Source organism: Triticum urartu, chromosome 6A, assembly GCF_056163025.1.
Source record: "Triticum urartu cultivar PI428250 chromosome 6A, HENAU_Tu73, whole genome shotgun sequence".
Taxonomy (NCBI): domain Eukaryota; kingdom Viridiplantae; phylum Streptophyta; class Magnoliopsida; order Poales; family Poaceae; genus Triticum; species Triticum urartu.
Genome location: NC_141878.1, coordinates 127,250,815 through 127,269,754, shown reverse-complemented (window position 1 = coordinate 127,269,754; position 18,940 = coordinate 127,250,815). Strand labels below are relative to the sequence as shown.

Sequence of the window (18,940 nt, the reverse complement as noted above, 5' to 3'; positions counted from 1 at the left end):
TCCTCAATCCATACCGCGGGATCTGTTGTGTCGTCGTATGATTCGATATTTACGGGTTTGAAACCCTCCGGGAATTCGTGATTCATAACTTCATCAGTGAAGCATAGGGGGTGTGCGGCGCCTCTATGCCGAGCTATATCCCGACGTAGTTCGTATGAGTCTTATCTGCTGTATTTGGCCCGGCCGGATTTACTCTTGGTGTATCCGACGCGACGATCATCGTCCCGTGTGGGCGCACGTGTTCGTGTCCCGTATATTAACCTTGCGATTTTTGCCTTGCTGCCAAGATGTCTCGCAGGTCCTCTGTGTTGCCCCAGGCCTTAGTATCTTTGACTGAGTGGCGACGGGGTGCGGGCTGAACTTTGGGCTGAAACGCCTCTCTGGCTCGGCCGCGTAGTGGCCGGTCAGCCGCATTGTACACTGGTGAATGAGGTTTTAATACTTCCTCCTCGAGGTGAGGTAGCAACCTGCGTTTTGGGTAACTCTTGGACGGGCGCTCGAGTTCATGCTCCTTGGCCGCAAGGACTTCGGTCCATCTGTCTGCTAGCAAGTCTTGATCATCTTGAAGCTGTTGATGTTTCTTCTTTAGGCTATTTGTCGTGGCCATAAGTCGGCTCTTGAAGCGCTCTTGCTCGACGGGGTCATCAGGCACGATAAATTCGTCGTCGCTGAGGCTCGCCTCGTCTTCGAAGAGAGGCATGTAATTGTCCTCCTCTGGTTCTCCATCTGCTGCCTGCTCTAGAGGGCTAGCTTGTTCGTCCTCCAGCTCTTCGTCATGCTGGAGGGGATTGTTGTTGTCTTCGACGCTATCCGGAGTGTTATTATCTCCTGTGCCGGTATCGCTGCTCTTACTGTGGCGGAACTTAGAGCCGCGCCGCTGATGTCAGCGCTTGGGTTGCTTCTTGGAGGGGTCATCCTCCGCTTTCTCCTCGCCATTGGCTTCTTTGGGGGTGTCCACCATATATATATCATACGATGAGGTGGCGGTCCAGTGCCCCGAGGGTGGTGGATCCTGTTCATCTCCGGCTTCGTCGTCCATTCCGTCGAAGTCTTCGGAGCCAAAGTCGAGCATGTCGGTTAAGTCGTCGACAGTGGCTACTAAGTGGGTGGTGGATGGGCGGCGAATTTCTTCGTCGTCCGCATCCCATTCTAGCCGGACATAGTTCGACCAAGGTTCTCCTGACAGGGAGAGAGACCTTAATGAATTTAGCACATCTCCAAAAGGTGAGTGCTGAAAGATATCCGCGGAGGTGAACTCCATGGTCGGCACCCAGTTGGACTCGACGGGCACAAATACGAGCGGCTCGGAGTCCGTGGCCGAAGATGAATCCAGTGGTTCGGCAACACAGCTCTCGTAAGGGGTGAAGTCAGTATCCGGCTCTATCGCTGCTGAGAGTGCGGCCTCCATGGCGGGGTCCATCCCTCCGCTCTCGGATGGCGCGACTTGCTCCAGATTAAAAGCCGGAGTGGCTACGGATGCGATCTCCCGAACACTGTTCGACAGTAGAGTTACGTCTTGCTCGTCGTGACTGCGCAGCGCGTCCAGCATGGGCTCGAATCCGTCGAAGATCAAGTCTCCGCGGATATCGGTCGTGTAGTTCAAGTTTCCAAATCTGACCTGATGGCCAGGGGTGTAGCTCTCAATCTGCTCCAGATGGCCAAGCGAATTGGCCCGCAGTGCAAAGCCGCCGAATATGAAGATCTGTCCGGGGAGGAAAGCCTCACCCTGGACCGCATCGCTAGCGATGATCGAAGGAGCCATCGAGCCTTATGGTGACGACACAGAGGAACTCTCAATGAAAGCACCAATGTCGGTGTCAAAACCGGCGGATCTCGGGTAGGGGGTCCCAAACTGTGCATCTAAGGCAGATGGTAACAGGAGGCAGGCGACACGATGTTTTACCCAGGTTTGGGCCCTCTCGATGGAGGTAATACCCTACGTCCTGCTTGATTGTTCTTGATGATATGAGTATTATATGAGTTGATCTACCACGAGATCAGAGAGGCTAGACCCTAGAAGCTAGCCTATGGTATGATTGTATGTTTTCCTACGGACTAAAACCCTCCGGTTTATATAGACACCGGAGGGGGCTAGGGTTACACAAGGTTGGTTATTGTCGGCATTCTGGGAACGGGGGTCCCCAGACTTGCCTGCCTGCGGCGTGGCTCAAAGGGGGGCCCAGCACGGCCCATCTTCATCAACACAGACCCAAGACCCTCGCGAGGGGCCAAGCCTCGCGGGGCGGATGACACGGAGCTTCCTCAGGCACGGCCTCATCAGGCTGGCTCGCGAGGAGGTGGAGAGATCAAGGCGGGGTACCTCACGAGGTGCCCGTGACGCAAGCCATGACGACCAAAGGCGCCAGGCGGGCGCCAGCCGCGCAGTGTCCTCCTTTCCTCTTTGGTGCAAAGGGAGCAAGCGTAGGCGAGAGCATCAAGCAAAGGCACCCGTTTCGGTGCAACGAGACCAAGACCAGTCCAACGGCAGGGAGGAAGTCATTGTGGAGCCCAAGCCAGCGTCACCACCAGAGCCTTTGGCAGGCGAGGACCAACTTTAGTCAGGATAAGTGTACCAGATGTTCCCCTCCAAAATGGCCAATTGTTGGCGCCCTTCCCGCTCAATATTTGGGAAGAGGCCCAGGGCCTTTGCCTATAAATAGGACTAGCCACCCACAGGGTAGGAGGGATCGAAATCAGAGAGAGAATTGAGAAGAGAGAGAGATGGGTGACTGAACTCCTCCTAGCAGTTCATCCCCTCAGCCAAGAACAGACCCTTGCGAGGTTGTTCTTCCTTGTATTGCTCATCATCATCAGCCCAAGAGGCAATCCACCACACCACACACTAGAGTAGGGTATTACACCACAACGGTGGCCCGAACCAGTATAAACCCTGTGTCTCTTGTGCTGTTCTTTCCATAGCTTAGATCTTAGCGAGGCGGAGGGGTGCAGGTAGGTAGAAGGCGAAATCTCCACGCGCACCCCAGTGTTCGAACCTCAAGGGTCTGCCGGAACCCGAAATCCGACATTTGGCGCGCCAGGTAGGGGTGCGCCGGAATTCGTCTTCCACCACCCCGTTCTCCTCCGACCATCGCGTCCATGTCTGACGCTCGTCGGGCTCACGCCGAGCGCCGGGCCGCTCTTGCTTCCCGCGTCACCCAGACGGCTCTTGTCGGCGGGCGTCCTCGCCGTTCCCCGTCACCTGCCGTCAACGCCACCACCGGCCCGGCGGGGGACGAGCAGCAAGCGTCGTCTCAGCATCCGTCCGTGCGGCAAGACGGCCGCACCGCTACTCCCTCGCTCACCCCAGCTGGTTCTTCGTCCCGCGCGCTCCGCGCACCCATGGAGGTTCGAGCTGCGCTCATCGCGGCAAACGAGCTCCTGCGCTACCATCCTGTCAACGACGTCTACGAAGAATGGCTCGACCGCGTCGCCGAGCTCGTCCGCGCCGCAGGGGGCTCTCCTGCGCCGTCCGTTCCGCTGCACCGCACCCCGCCCCGCGCAGGCGACGAAGCTCCGGCGGCACCCCGGTCGCCTCCTCCTCAAGAAGGCGCCATGGCTCCAAGGCGCGTGGCCCCTGGGCGGAACCCGCTCCGTCAGGTGCCAGCACGACAAGAGCAGAGCTGCCAAGAAGTCCCTCGCCCGCAAGAAGCTGCCCGGGCGCTCCCTTCTCCAGCACGTCGCGACCATGCTCCTGCTCCCGCACGTCAAGACCCCGCGCTGCTCCCAGCTGCAGCGCGTGGGGACATGCAAGACCAAGCTCTCCGTCACCCAAGGCCTCCCGTGGCCACAGCTGGCTGCCGTGCCTTCACCACCGAGCTACGCAGCGTCGCGTGGCCTGGCAAGTTCAAGCCAGACCTGCCTCCTCGTTACGACGGCACGGCCGACCCTGCAGAGTTCCTCCAGCTCTATGAGCTGGGCATCAAAGCTGCCAACGGAGACGAGAAGGTCATGGCGAACTAGTTTCCCATGGCGCTCAAGGACGGGGCCCGCACCTGGCTCCTGAACCTGGCTCCAGGCATGATCTCCTCCTGGGACGAGAAGCGCACCCGCTTCATCACCAACTTCCAAGGCACTCGCGACCGGCCACCCGCCGTGAGCGACATGCGCCGCATCAAGCAACAACCTGGAGAGACCCTGCAGAAGTACATCCAGCGCTTCAACAACGCACGCCTCAAGATTCCCAAGGTGACCGAGGAGGCCATCATCTCAACCTTCTCCGACAGCGTGCGCGATGTCAAGATGAAGGAGGAGCTGGCGATGCATGAAGACCTGTGCACTTCCTTGGAGTTGTTCAACTTGGCAACCAAGTGTGCCAAGGCTGAGGAAGGGCGACTCTCCCTCCTCTAGTTGCCTGCCGCAGACCCAGAAGAGAAGAAGCCCAAGGCCAAGGATGTGAAGCGCAAGGGGGCTGCCGTGCTCGCGGCAGAACCAGACACCAAGCGGGGCAGAGATCAGCCCGAACCTTCCAAGGGTAGTCGGTACTGTGTGTACCACGACCTCCACACCCACAACACCAACGAATGTCAAGATCTCCGAGCCGTGCGAGAAGGAAGGATTGGTCGTCGCCCCGACCGCGGTGACCGGGGCTACGGTCGAGGAGGAGGAAGGAACGTAGGACGCTGGGAAGACCGCTGCCCGCGCCAAGGGTGGCGCGATCGACCTCGCGAGGATCGCTGGCAAGACCCGCCTCGCGAGGGAGACTGGAGGGATCAGCCTCGCGAGGATCGCACGCAAGGCAACGCAGGCCTCCCTCCGCTGCCGCCGCAGCCAAGGAGAAACGAAGACCGCCATCAGGACGAGGGGGCTGGGGGCTTCCAGGAGCCGCGCGCGATCGCCTGCATCCTGGGCTGGGCTCAAGCCCCAGCCTCTCAACGCATCTTCAAGTAGTTCGCCCGCGAAGTGAATGCAGTCCTCCCCAAACTCGAAGCCACGCGCCCTCTCAGGTGGTCGGCGTGCGCCATCACGTTCAGCTCAGCAGATCAGCTCAAGTGTGCGGCTACAGCCGGAGTCCTCCCGATGCTTTGTTCCCTAATCATCAGCAACGTGGTGGTCACCAGGACCCTCATCGATGGCGGGGCAGGGCTCAACGTCCTGTTCGTGGAAACATTCAACAATCTCCAAGTGCCCTACAACCAGCTTCAGCCAACCAAGCCTTTCTCCGGAGTCACCGACGGCTCCAGGGTCCCAATTGGGCAGGTCGGCCTCCCTGTCACCTTCGGGGCACGCGACAACTACCGCACCGAGCTCATCGACTTCGACGTCGCTCACATTTGTTTGTCGTACAACGACATCCTTGGGTACCCAGCGCTGGCCAAGTTCATGGCCGTAACTCACCACGGCTACAACGTCCTCAAGATGCCAGGAAGTGGCGGAGTCATCACGGTGCCCTATGAAGAGAAGGACGCGGTGCGTTCCCTGGAACGAGCCTTTCAGGCCGCATCACTGGAAGACCCGGATCGCGGAAGCAGGAGGCTTCCCGAGACCGCCCCCAAGAAGAAGAAGACATTGTCCGGCCCAGCCCCTCAGGAGGCAGGACCCTTAGGGCCCGTGCCTGCCCAGGGGGAACCTCCTTCCATCGCATAGGAAAGCGCGCCTGGCGCCCTCCTTAGGCAGGGCTCGGGGGCTCTCCCCTGGAGGGCCACCGACCTGGCTAAGGTCACGAGGGAGGCGCTTGGGCACCACATGGAGGCGTGTTTCGAAGCATGTTTCCCTCAAGAAGGAGTAAGGCAAGGAGAGCCAGACCCTCAGGATTTCGTCAGCAAGGCCATTCAGGAGCTACAGGAGTCAAGAGTCATGAAAGGCGGCCGCCGCCTACCAGCTGTGGCTCCCCATCCAGGCGAGGATGGTGGGATGCGCGTCTGCATTGACATACCAGGGCTCAATCGAGTCACCTCTCTGGAGCGCCTCTGGCCCTCGCGAGTGGGGCGCTGCGAAGGTCCACCCCACAGCTACGTTTGCATGCCTTACGGCTTGCCGAACGCGGCTGCCACGTACCAGCGCCTCATGAGGGGCATCATGGAGGCTCAAGAGGCCAGGCGTTCCGCAGCCCTGGCGGAGATGGAGATGGTCCGCGAGGAGCCACCAGCGCCTCCGGAGCCTCCCGAGGCCCCTGGGCCTGGGGGCTCGTGAGGATCGGCTTCCGCAGCCCACCGAGTCTGCTACGCCAATGCTCATTCGTCCTCAACATCATCAGGTGACATCTTTCAAGTTTCATTTCCAGCTGGGAGAGCCCCCCAGGGCTGCATTATTCCCAGGCCGCGTGGGTCCGTCCCTGCGGCATGTATCCCTTTTATTTTATGTTGTTAGCTTACCTTGTTGGGGGCGCCCCTTGGGCTGCATCATCCCCAAGTCGCTCGGGCCTGACCCAGTGATGTCCGCCTTCCCAGCATCTATTTGAATGATTCCACTCCTTCGCGGCTAATGTGTTTGACCTAGTTGCCCGCTCGTGCTCAGGCGGGTTCTCTCCAGGGAGGGACTGCACAAGCTCTCTCCCATGTGGGAGGGCCTGTTCAAGGTTGTTCATGTTTCCAGGCCCGGCTCCGCGCGCTTGGAGACTCAGGAGGGGGTGCCGGTCCAGAACGCATGGAACATCCAGCACCTCCGGAGGTTCTACCCCTAAAAAGGCCCAGAGCCTATGAAGAAGGCGAATGCCTGTGAAGCTGTCACGTTTTGGAAAAGGCCCAAATCCTGTGAAGAAGGCGAATGCCTGTGAAGTTGTCGCGTTTTGGAAAAGGCCCAGAGCCTGTGAAGAAGGCGAATGCCTGTGAAGCTGTCGCGTTTTGGAAAAGGCCCGGAGCCTGTGAAGAGGGCAAATGCCCGTGAAGCCTGCTTCCCCCAAGAAAGGCCCGGAGCCTGTGAAGAAGGCCAACGCCTGTGAAGCTCACCGCCCCGTGACACTCTCACGTAATAATGAGTGGGGCTGTACACGCCCCGGAGTCTCAGGGGTGCCGGCCTCAGGCCCTGGGGCTCCCTCCCACGCCCAGTGGCAGCACTTAGCTCCGCGCTGGTGAGAAGACGTCCAAGACTAGATTAGGTGCCGGACACGGCCTTTTGTCTGCTTTCGTTGCTTTTCCCTTTGGTTGTCGCTTTCCCCCGTTGGATTTAAGTTGGATTCAAATTTGAGATTTGCGTGTGTTCGGGGAAGGGGTGCTTAGTCTCGTTCGAGCAATTTCTCGCGTTTTGGTTACCACTTCGCCTCAGCTGCCTCCCCTCGTGAGCCCCTCGCGAGCCGGGTCAGGCTTAGCTTGCGCGCAGCCCAGACTGCCGCTGCCGCGTCCTCTCAGGAGGGTTTTTTACTGCAGATCCTACGGATTCGATCAGGGAACACTTGGGACACCACGGCCTCCCACAGGCTACCTCAGGGCCCGCACGGGACAAAGGTAAACTAGCCGACCAGCGCGTCGCTTAAGCCAACCACTTGGCACGGGCACATGGGCAATGTAACGTCTACTAGTACGAAGAACACAAGTTTTACATGAGGGGCTCCCCCTCCAAAATGCTCTCACAGCCATCAGGCCAAAACCTGAGTTCTATTCATGCAGGGTAAGGAAACAGGAACGATGCATGATCAGTCGGATAAATCCCCAATGCATCCTCAGTAGCACCACCTGAACCGTTGCTAGCGTCGCTGAACTCGCCATCGCTGTCTGCGTCGCCGCCAGCGGCGTCAGGGCCGTTCACCACACCGCCCTCGTCGGCAGCCACGATCACGCCATCGTTGTCTGAAGCGAAGGCCCTGACAAGAGCATCCACATTGTCTTCCACCTAGTGCGCCAGGTCGTCTCGGACGGCCTGGGGGACTGGGGCGATGGCGGCGTCGAAATCGAAGTGGGGATCCATGTTCCGGAGATGGCTGAAGATGCGAGAAAGGCGTGCCCGAGCAGGGCGCGGCTCCTCTCCTCCACCAACATGTCGGCCCTGACCGACTGCGCCTCCAGCTGCGTCACCACGTCGGTGAAGAACTGAAGGTTGCCGGCGTAGTTGACTGCGTGCGGCTCGCCAACAGCCGCCTCGCAGATGTTGCCCAACGCTGTGTTGGCTCTCTCCCGGAGCGTGGTGAGCATGGGGCCGTGCTCATGCTCCAGGATCTGCCGCTGACGTATCTCGTCCGCATTCTGGCGCGCGACGACCTCAGCCTCCTCCACCCGCTGGCGAAGAAGGAGCACCTCGGCCTGGGAGGTGGTTGACTCCCCTTGCACTACCTCAAGGGCGGCCCAAAAAGCATCGGCCCGCGGCGTCGCTTCCTCCAGCTTGGCCCTCAAGGCAGCAGTCCTACCTTCAGCCTCGGCCCGGATCAACTCCAGCCTCTCCTCGAACTCGTGCTCGAGGTTCAAGCGCGCCATCGCCACCCGACGTCCGACCTCCTCCAGGACACAGGCTTCCCGTGCAGCGACATCATCCTCTGCCTGCGTCACCAAGCACTCCCTCGTCTCCAGACGCTCGTACTCGCGGGTACGTTCGGCGGCTTCCAGCGTCAGCGCCTCCTCACACTTCTGGAGCTCTGCTGGGTCGCCAGAGGCCACCTTCATCGACGCGAGGGCTGCCTCGCGCAGCTCCACTTGCTCCTCTAGTGAGTGGCACCAGGCCAGGAGCTCCCGAGCCCGCTCCTCCGCCGCCTCTCGCCGCCGGTCAGCTTCCCGGGCCTCCTCAGCGGCCCAAGATCGGGCCTCCCGAGAGGCCACCAGCGACGCCTTGGCCTCTGCGTCGTCAAGATCGCGCTGACGGCGCGCAAGGGTGATGGCGCCCTCCAGCTCACGCCTCTCTGCAGCCAGGCGCAGGCCCTCGGCCTCAAGGCGCGCGTCTTCATCAGCAAGCTCCTCACCAAGCAGGCTCACCGCGTCAGCCGCCCTTCGAAGGAATCCTTGGCGAAGAGCGCGACGCTCCCGGGCGCGCTCGAGCAACAGAAAGGGGAGCGGCTGTGTACGACTACGAGTCCGCCTAGCATGGCGCAAAATAAGGGGCGTGGGGGAATAGTGCCGCCCACGCCCAATCAACCGCCATGCGGCGCCCGAGGCCGCAGGCTGTTAGGGCCTGCGGCGCTTCGCTCTTGCCCTTTCGCCTCCCTGCACGGCCAAGTCCGGGCTCACCTTGGGCCCGGGGGCTACTGTCGGCGTTCTGGGAACGGGGGTCCCCAGACTTGCCTGCCTGCGGCCTGCGGCGTGGCTCAAAGGGGGGCCCAGCACGGCCCATCTTCATCAACACAGACCCAAGACCCTCGCGAGGGGCCAAGCCTCGCGGGGCGGATGACACGGAGCTTCCTCAGGAACGGCCTCATTAGGCTGGCTCGCGAGGAGGTGGAGAGATCAAGGCGGGGTACCTCACGAGGTGCCCGTGACGCAAGCCATGACGACCAAAGGCGCCAGGCGGGCGCCAGCCGCGCAGTGTCCTCCTTTCCTCTTTGGTGCAAAGGGAGCAAGCGCAGGCGAGAGCATCAAGCAAAGGCACCCATTTCGGTGCAACGAGACCAAGACCAGTCCAACGGCAGGGAGGAAGTCATTGTGGAGCCCAAGCCAGCGTCACCACCAGAGCCTTTGGCAGGCGAGGACAACTTTAGTCAGGATAAGTGTACCAGATGTCCCCTCCAAAATGGCCAATTGTTGGCGCTCTTCCCGCTCAATATTTGGAAGAGGCCCAGGGCCTTTGCCTATAAATAGGACTAGCCACCCACAGGGTAGGAGGGATCGAAATCAGAGAGAATCGAGAAGAGAGAGAGAGGGGGGTGACTGAACTCCTCCTAGCAGTTCATCCCCTCAGCCAAGAACAGACCCTCGCGAGGCTGTTCTTCCTTGTATTGCTCATCATCATCAGCCCAAGAGGCAATCCACCACACCACACACTGGAGTAGGGTATTACACCACAACGGTGGCCCGAACCAGTATAAACCTTGTGTCTCTTGTGCTGTTCTTTCCATAGCTTAGATCTTAGCGAGGCGGAGGGGTGCAGGTAGGTAGAAGGTGAAATCTCCGCGCGCACCCCAGTGTTCGAACCTCAAGGGTCTGCCGGAACCCGAAATCTGACAGTTACAAAGGAGGAGATATACATATCCGTATTGCCTAGCTTGCCTTCCACGCCAAGTAAAGTCCCATCCGGACACGAGATGAAGTCTTCAATATTGTATCTTCATGGTCCAACAGTCTGGCCAAAGGATATAGTTCGGCTATCCGGAGACCCCCTAATCCAGGACTCCCTCAATCACTTTCATACACTAGTGGGAAATTTTCATTATAGAACTTGGCTTGTATTTTCCAACATTGGGCCTCCTCAAGTGCCCTAGGTCTTCGTGAGCAAGCAAGTTGGATGCACACCCACTTAGTTTCTTTTATTGAGCTTTCATACATTTATAGCCCTAGTGCATCTGTTGCATGGCAATCCCTACTCCTTGCATTAACATCAATCGATGGGCATCTCCATAGCCCGTTGATTAGCCTAGTTGATATGATACTTTCTCTTTTTTTTGTCTTCTCCACATAACCCCCATCATTATATTCTATTCCACCCATAGTGCTATATCCATGGCTCGCGCTCATGTATTGCGTGAAAGTTTATAGGTTTGAGATTACTAAAGTATGAAACAATTGCTTGGCTTTTCATCGGGGTTGTGCATGATGAGATCATTCTTGTGTGACAAAAATGGGCCATGACTAAACTATATGATTTTGTAGGGATGAACTTTCTTTGGTCATGTTATTTTGAGAAGACATGATTGCTTAGTTAGTATGCTTGAAGTATTATTGTTTCTATGTCAATATTAAACTTTTGTCTTGAATCTTATGGATCTGAATATTCATACCACAATTAAGAAGAATTACATTGAAATTATGCCAAGTAGCACTCTGCATCAAAAATTCTGTTTTTATCATGGACCAATGGTAACGCGGACAAGCTGTGGTTCCTTGCCGAGCTCGTGGGACTGCGCGCGATGGCGCTCGGGCCTTGGCTTACCGTCGGCGATTTCAACCTCATCTACTAGGCGCGTGACAAGAGCAGCGCTAACCTCAACCGCCGGCTCATGACCCGCTTTCGGGACGCGCTGAATGCTAGTGAACTCCGCGAGCACAAGCTGGACGGGTGTCGCTTCACCTGGTCCAATGAGCAGGCTCGGCCGGTGCTGGTGCGTTTGGACCGGGCCTTCTGCGACGGCGACTGGGACCTCGCTTTTCGGGGTGCCAGGCTTCAGCCGCTGGCCACCGCCATGTTGGATCACTGCCCGCTGCTGCTCACTTGTGAGCCACCGGTCCGGCGGCCGCCTTGCTTCCGCTTTGAGGCGTTCTGGCCGCACGTCGATGGATTTCAGGAGCTCGTAGCCACGGCCTGGAACGAGGGGTGCCCGCCAATGGATGCCTTCGGCCGCTTTGCCCTCAAACTGCGGCAAACTGCCGTGGTATTGCGCAGGTTGCATCGCACATGCATCGGAGACACTCGCCTGCAGCTGTTATTCGTCCAGGAGGTTGTGCTTCACCTTGATACGGCCCAGGAATCCCGTACGCTCGAGGCGGATGAGCTGCAGCTGCGGAAAATTCTAAAGTCCCGGATTTTGGCCCTCACGGTCATCGAGCGTATCCGCGCCAAGTAGCGCTCCCGGCGCCGAAAGAATATCATCGCATCCCTGCGCGATGGCAACGGCATTGCCACTGATCAAGCCCGTAAGACGGAGGTCGCCATGGCCTTCTTTCAGCAGCTTGTGGGCACTCCACAAACCTGTCATGCCACAGTTGACTGGGACGGGCTCGGGCTGCAGTAGGCCAACCTTGATGAGCTTGAGGCGACTTTCTCAGAGGAGGAGGTCCTCGCGGCCATTAAGAATATGCCCGGTGACCGCGCGCCGGGGCCGGACGGCTTCATCGGGGGTTTTTACAAGACGGTGGCCACCACCATCATGCCGGACCTGCTGGCAGTGTTCCAATAGCTGCACCAGATGAACCGTGCAAGTCTGCATCGCCTGAACACAGCTAACATTGTCTTGCTGGCAAAAAAGGTGGAGGCGACTTTGATGGCGGACTACAGACCGATCAGTTTGCTCCATAGTGCGGTAAAGCTGTTCATGAAGTACTTGCGATGCGCCTCGCGAGGTGAATTGACAAGCTCGTTGGCCCTGCCCAGTCTGCCTTCATCAAAGGGCGTTGCATTCAGGATAATTTTCTGTTCGCTCATGGGATGGCACGCCACTTCCACCGCGTCAAGCGTGCCATGCTGTTTGTCAAGCTCGACATCGCCAAAGCTTTTGACAGCGTCTCCTGACCGTACCTGCTCGACATGCTCCGCGCCCGGGGTTTTGGTCCGAGGTGGTGTGACTGGATCTCTATGCTTCTAGCCACCTCTTCGTCGCGGGTCCTGATCAATGGGGTACCTGGCCGGCCCATCATACACTATTGTGGCTTGCGTCAGGGTGATCCCCTGTTGCCGTTCCTGTTCATCCTCGCCATGGAGCCCCTCCAACGGCTCCTAGAAGTTGCAGTGGACATAGGGGTGCTCTCCAAGCTTCAGGATCGGCTGCCGCAGCTGCGTACCTCCCTATACACCGATGATGTCGCCCTCTTCCTCAACCCCGTGAAGACAGAGCTAGCCGCTCTCCGCTCCATCCTCGCTGCCTTTGGGTTGGCTTCCGGGCTCAAGGTCAACTTTGAGAAGAGTGATGTCCTCCCTATAAGATGTCAGCAGTTGGACGTGCATGATGTGATCTCACCCTTGAGGGCTAGGGTTGAGAGCTTCCCCTGCAAATTATTGGGGTTGCCGCTGTCGCTTTGGACTCTGCGTAAGGTGGACCTGCAGCCACTGCTTGACAAGCTCCGCGCGCGCTTGGCGCGTTGGAAGGCCAGACTCCTCACCCTTGCTGGCAGGCTCGTTCTCCTCAACTCCGTCCTCTCAGCATTTACCGTCTACTAGTCGGCCGTCTACGCACTACCGCCCTGGGTTCGTAAGGAGCTGGACCGGCTTCGACGTGCCTGGCTATGGCGCGGGGAGGATACGTGCTAGGGCGGGCACTGCAAGGTCGCGTGGGGTCGTGTATGCCGCCCGCGTGACCTTAGCAGGCTCGGTGTCGTCGACCTGGAGTGTTTTGATGTGGCGCTTCGCCTTCGCTGGCTTTGGGCGGAAAGGACCTCGGTCGTTCCCTGGCATGGGCTACCGGTCCCGGTGACACTCGCGGAGCGGCGCATGTTCGCGGCAGCCTGGGCGGTCACCATCGGGGATGGCAACCGAGCCAGTTTCTGGTATGATAGCTGGCTGCCTGAGGGGGCGCCGCTCATGATCACCCTCGACCTATTCGTGGTTTCCAGACGCAAGGTGCGCTCCGTGCGTCAAGCACTGTCAGGTGACAGATGGATCCAAGACCTCCGCGGCCGGGTCACCACCGACTTGTTGCCTTCCTTCGTGAGGCTATGGGTGTGTGTCAACTCCAGGCAGCCACTCACCCCGGACACCGTGAACTCCTTTTGGTGGAGATTAACGGACAATGGCGTCTACACGGCAGCTTCCGCGTACAAGCTATTCTTCATCGGATCCACTATTTTCCCATTGAGTCAGGAGATCTGGAAAGCCTAGGCCCCGGCCAAGTGCCGCACCTTTGCCTGGCTGCTCGCCCAACGGCGGATTCTCACGGCCGACCGCCTGCTCGCCCGGCAACGGCCCAACTCCTACTTCTGCCCGTTATGCATGCGGAACCTGGAGACAGCGGCTCACCTCACGAAGGAATGCCCTTGGGCGCGGCGGCTATGGGCAATGGTGGCGCTTTGTTTTGCAATCCTGGAGCTAAACCCTGGCGCATGGACGCTGGGCTCGCCCTGGGTGGACTGGATCAGCAACATGAGCCGTGTGACTTCCACTCGGAAACTGGCCAATCGGTTGCTCTCCTTGTTTTTTGGTGGATTTGGAAGGAACGTAACGCACGCATCTTCGACGGCGACACGGAACGCTCGCCGCGGCAAGTCTTGCACCTCCTGCTATCGGAGGCAAGCGACTGGCCGCTGGCAGGAGGTCGGCATCTAGCTCTGCGAGAGTAGCCCAGGCCGTTCTCTTATTTTCTTTTTCTCTTTTCTTTTCAGTTTCTTGTTCCGCAAGCTAATGCATTAGCCTGCACCCTGTACTCGGCTTTCTCTCGCGTCCCCTCCTAATCAATGAAATACGCAGCTCTCCTGCGTTTATTTCAAAAAAAAAAATGTGCATACTATTGTTAATATCGCAGTATGCATCTCGATATCAGTATGAGAACAGGACATAAATGTTAATTTTGTACATGTTGCTTGTTGAGGCATGGCTGGGGATCAAAAACATTGGCATTGATCCGAAGGAAAATAACCATATGAGCTTGGAGTGCTCCGTAGTGTTTTTAAAAAAGAGAGTAAAAAATATGGGTGAGATGTGCTTCTCAAAAACTGAATCTATCTTGTGCACGGAGTGTGTGCTATGGTGTCGTTAAACTTTAATTGCCACAGCACTGTTGATGTTTGGTATCCAACGGCGCAGCGAAGTTTGCTTCTAGTAGTACAATACAAGCAGGCTAAGCAGCAGCCGAGCTGCGCTTGATACACACATGCATGCCGTTGCATCCGCATCCGCGCTGCCCCACCACACCGCCCCGTGCGTGTCGATCCGAACTACAAATGCCTTCCTCTTCGTGTAGCTCCACTCCATTCTCCTCCTCTAGTCTCTGATGGAATGATGGAGTTCCTCTTCTCCCTCCTCTAGCTTCTTTCTCCGCCTCCCCTGCATCACTCCAGCGGAGTCCTCGAGAGTCGAGATGGCACCACCTCCCACGCCCCTCCTCCTCCTCCTCCTCCTCCTCGTCCTCTGCTCCCTCACCATCACGCCGGTGGCCGCCGGCGAGCGCGCGCGCACGGTGTACATCGTCCACATGGACAAGTCCGCCGTGACGCCGCACTTCGCCGAGGACGCGCACGCGTGGCACTCGGCCATCCTGGAGTCGGTGGCGGACGCGTTGCCGCGCGGCCGAGGACGCCCGGAGCACGTGTACTCCTACGCGAACGCGCTCAACGGCTTCGCCGCCACGCTCTCCGCTGCCGAGCTACGCGCGCTCCGCCACACGCCAGGGTTCGTCTCGGCGTACCCGGACCGCCGCGCGGACGTCGCCCACGACACGACGCACTCCCAGAGGTTCCTCGGCCTCCGCCCCGACGCCGGGCTGTGGCCGGCGGCGAACCTTGGCGAGGGCGTCATCATTGGCGTGCTGGACACCGGCGTTTGGCCCGAGAGCAGCAGCTTTCACGACGACGGGATGCCGGCCGTGCCCTCCCGGTGGCGCGGGGCGTGCGTGCCGGGCGTCTCCTTCCCCGCCACCACGTGCAATAGGAAGCTCATCGGAGCACGCTACTTCAACCGCGGATACGTGGCCATGTACCCCAACGCCACCGTATCAATGAACTCGACGCGCGACGACGACGGCCACGGCACGCACACAGCGTCCACCGCCGCGGGCAGCCCTGTGCCGTGCGCGTCCTTCTTCGGCTACGGGCGCGGCACGGCGCGTGGAACAGCTCCACGTGCCCATATCGCGGCGTACAAGGTCAGCTGGCCCAGCGACACGGTGATGTCCGACGTCCTGGCGGCCATGGACGCGGCGATCACGGACGGCGTCGATGTCGTGTCCATCTCCCTCGGCTTCAACAACCAGCCGCTCTACACGGATCCAGTTGCAATTGCCTCGTTCGCTGCCATGGAGCGCGGCATCTTCGTGTCTGCGTCAGCGGGGAACGATGGCGCCCATGGGTTGGCCACGCTGCACAATGGCATCCCATGGGTGCTCACGGTGGCGGCCGGCACGGTGGACCGGCAAATGTTCGCCGGCACTGTGAGCTACGGAGACACGAAGCAAGGCATCACCACGATCACTGGGGTCACGTCGTATCCAGCAAATGCTTGGGTTTCTCAAGTGAAGCTGGTCTACAACGAGACGCTGTCCGCGTGCACCTCGTCAGCTCTGCTCCAAAGTCTGGAGACAAAGAAGAGCATTATCGTCTGCCGCGACACTGGGCTTGGTGCGATGGACCATCAGATGAAGGTTGTCGCCGCGGCCGGTCTCACGGCCGCTATCTTCGTCCCGCAGACCGAGACGGACGAACCCCTAATGGGTGAGTATCCGCTGCCGGTTATCGTGATTAGCCCAGAGGATGCGCCCGCGCTGCTCAAGTATATCACCTCCAGCTCGCAGCCGACGGCCACGATCAAGTTCCAGCAGACCGTCCTCGGCAGAGCACCGGCGCCGGTGGTCGCCTTTTACTCCTCCCGAGGGCCGTCGCCGAGTTTTGCGGGCGTCCTCAAGCCGGACATATTGGCGCCGGGTGACAGTATACTAGCTTCCTGGCCACCCGTTGCTCCGTTGGCGTACGTAGGGTCGACGGCTTTGGGCGGCGACTTCCAAGTCGCGTCCGGGACTTCAATGGCGTGCCCGCACGCCAGCGGCGTGGCGGCGCTGCTCCGGGCGGCGCACCCGGACTGGAGTCCGGCCATGATTAAGTCTGCAATGGTGACCACGGCGAGCGCGGTCGACAATCTGCACCGTCCCATCACCGACGCCGGCAACGGCAACGGCATGGCTAGTCCGCTGGCCATGGGCTCGGGGCATGTCAACCCCAACTCTGCTCTGGACCCGGGTCTCGTCTTTGACGCCGGGCCGCGGGACTTCGTCGCGCTCCTGTGCGCCGCGAACTACACCGTCACCCAGATCGCGGCGGTCACGCGGTCGTCCACGGCGTACAGTTGCTCCGCTTCGTCCAGCAACGACGTGAACTACCCGTCGTTCATCGCCACGTTCGGCGCCAACGCGACCTCCGGGAGGATGCGCTTCAGCAGGACGGCGACCAACGTCGGGGCGGGCGCGGCCACGTACCAGGCGTCGTGGTCGGCGCCGAGCAACGTGGCCGTCGCCGTGACGCCGTGGACGCTGGAGTTCGGCGGTGCGGGCGAGAAGGCGACATTCGAGGTGGAAATTGTGCTGACCGCGCCCACCGGAGGAGAGCCGGCGCACGGTGCCGTGCTCTGGACGGAGCTGGTCGGCGGCAGTCACCAGGTCAGGCTCCCGTACGTGGTGGTGTGACGGCGCCGTTCGGTGCTGTGAACTTGATCTTATGTCGCTCCGATGATGTAGTTTGACTTGGGCTTAAGGAGTCAGAAATCCTATTAAGTACTCTACCTTATATTTCTCAGTCACAGTGGACTGAGGTTTAACTTATTAGTCAGACTTATCGCTATCTCATCCTACTAGTTGCTTGTGCTTATCAATTTGAAAAAAGCAGGTGCTTGTGCTTATTAGTTCCTTCGGTTATCTTTTGTGCTCTTCATAATTGTTCTTTCTTTTCCATTGAACCGATTGAGTCGGCGCGACATGTGTTGACCATTGTCTATTGGTGATTTGGTGAGCCCCTAGAGGGCCCGGGTGTAAGCCATAATGCTAGCTAGTGTAGGCCAAACTGAATCCTGCACCGGTGTTTGGCCGTGTTCAGGGCTGACGGAAGTTCAAGTTTTCGAGCATTGTGGCAAGAACGATCGAACTTGATAATTAGTATATCTGAACACATATATGGTTGTAGAAGAGCTCGTTCCAACTCGATTGGTATGGGTACCAGTACTCAAGTGTTGACATGACATGTGAATTTATACTTACACTTCACAAAAAAGTGCAAAAAGGAAAGTAAAAAAACGATGGTAGCCCTCAGGTTAGACGACGGCAACGCATAGCACCTCGTACTCACAGCAACAAAGAAGAGAGGAACCAGGTTAGGAGGCCCACGTAAATTGCGGCAGTGGACATGCATATCCTGATTTGAGGCATTAAGTAATGGCATTTATGATGTCGATTCTATGCCTGGAAAGATAAGGCGCATGTACTGCCCAAAATCAAGAAATTGATTTTATATCCATAATATCTGAGGTATTGAGGGAGGCGCAATCCATCCTATAAATAGACTCCTAGCTAGACCCATTTCTCCTCGCCCCAGCAACAAGAGTTTCTTTCACCTGCTTGGATCGATTGAGACTGTCTGCCATGGGTGCCAAGGTTGCAGCGACCGCCCTCTTCTTCCTCCTCCTCACCTTTGCTTATGGTGAGCCCTTTCTCCCCTGAAATTTCTTATTAAGCATGGCATCATCTTCTTAACTTCTTAAGCTGATAACTGGCGATGACTGACTGAGCAGGGAAGAAGGATACGCCATGCGAAGGGCCGAGCCAGACCTACCATGCAGTCTGCGCCAACCCAGCCTGCGACGCGGCCTGCATCACCGAGGACTACAAAGGTGGATACTGCAGCCCCGGAAGGCTCAACACATGCCTCTGTACTAACAAGTGTCACGACCAAACTCTTCCGCCCAACAGGGTCTGACGATGTACGGGATCCAGCAGGCTTTAATTTAGCAGAAAACTTGTAATGTATTGCAAACAATAACAATGGAATGAATTCGCAGTTTTTCCTCTCTTTTTTTTTGAATGTTTGGTCATATATCTCCGGCCACTATAAAATTGCTAGAAACTTCCCGCAACCCCCCCCCCCCCCCCCCCCCCCCCCCCAGATTTTAGGGTGGGCTCTTTCTTCTCGAATTAGATGAGGCCCTCTCATCCTGTTTTGAAACTTCATGCCCCCTCCCCCCTCTCCCGCCCGTCAGCCGACTCCCCGGGCCGCTGTGACGCACCTTGTCGCGGTCGCCCCCGGTGCTCCCACCTTTCCAGATGCGGCCATCACTGTCATGCCGACCCCATCCCGCTGCACCGGATTCGCTCCAACCCGTCTCGTGGCTGCCGTCGGAGCACATGTGCCGCCAGCAAAAAAGGCGCCCCCGGCCAAATCCCGTGGTGGCAGCACCAAGCGGCCGCCGTGCAACCCCGCCGCCCTCAACGTACTTGACGAAATGTCGCAAAGGTTAAAACAAATATTTTTCTTTATTGATTGTTCTTTTCTCATGTCCCATACGAGTATCAGGTGAGATTGTGTGTACG

The 18,940-nt window shown here is 58.4% G+C and overlaps 1 protein-coding gene, 1 long non-coding RNA gene and 1 pseudogene across 2 annotated transcripts; all 3 read left to right on the top strand.

Moving 5' to 3' along the window:
* Nucleotides 1–13,152: 13,152 nt before the first annotated feature.
* LOC147964443 (uncharacterized) lies at nucleotides 13,153–13,539 on the top strand. The gene has a single exon (XM_087529980.1). The coding sequence runs from the start codon at nucleotides 13,153–13,155 to the stop codon at nucleotides 13,537–13,539; it is 387 nt and encodes a 128-aa protein (XP_087386106.1).
* Nucleotides 13,540–14,548: 1,009 nt separating this feature from the next.
* On the top strand, nucleotides 14,549–17,262 carry LOC125517378 (subtilisin-like protease SBT3 pseudogene; annotated as a pseudogene).
* Nucleotides 17,263–17,884: 622 nt separating this feature from the next.
* On the top strand, nucleotides 17,885–18,422 carry LOC147964442 (uncharacterized). The gene is made up of 2 exons (XR_015609332.1): nucleotides 17,885–18,053; nucleotides 18,145–18,422. It is a non-coding gene; the product is annotated as an uncharacterized LOC147964442 (long non-coding RNA).
* Nucleotides 18,423–18,940: the final 518 nt, after the last annotated feature.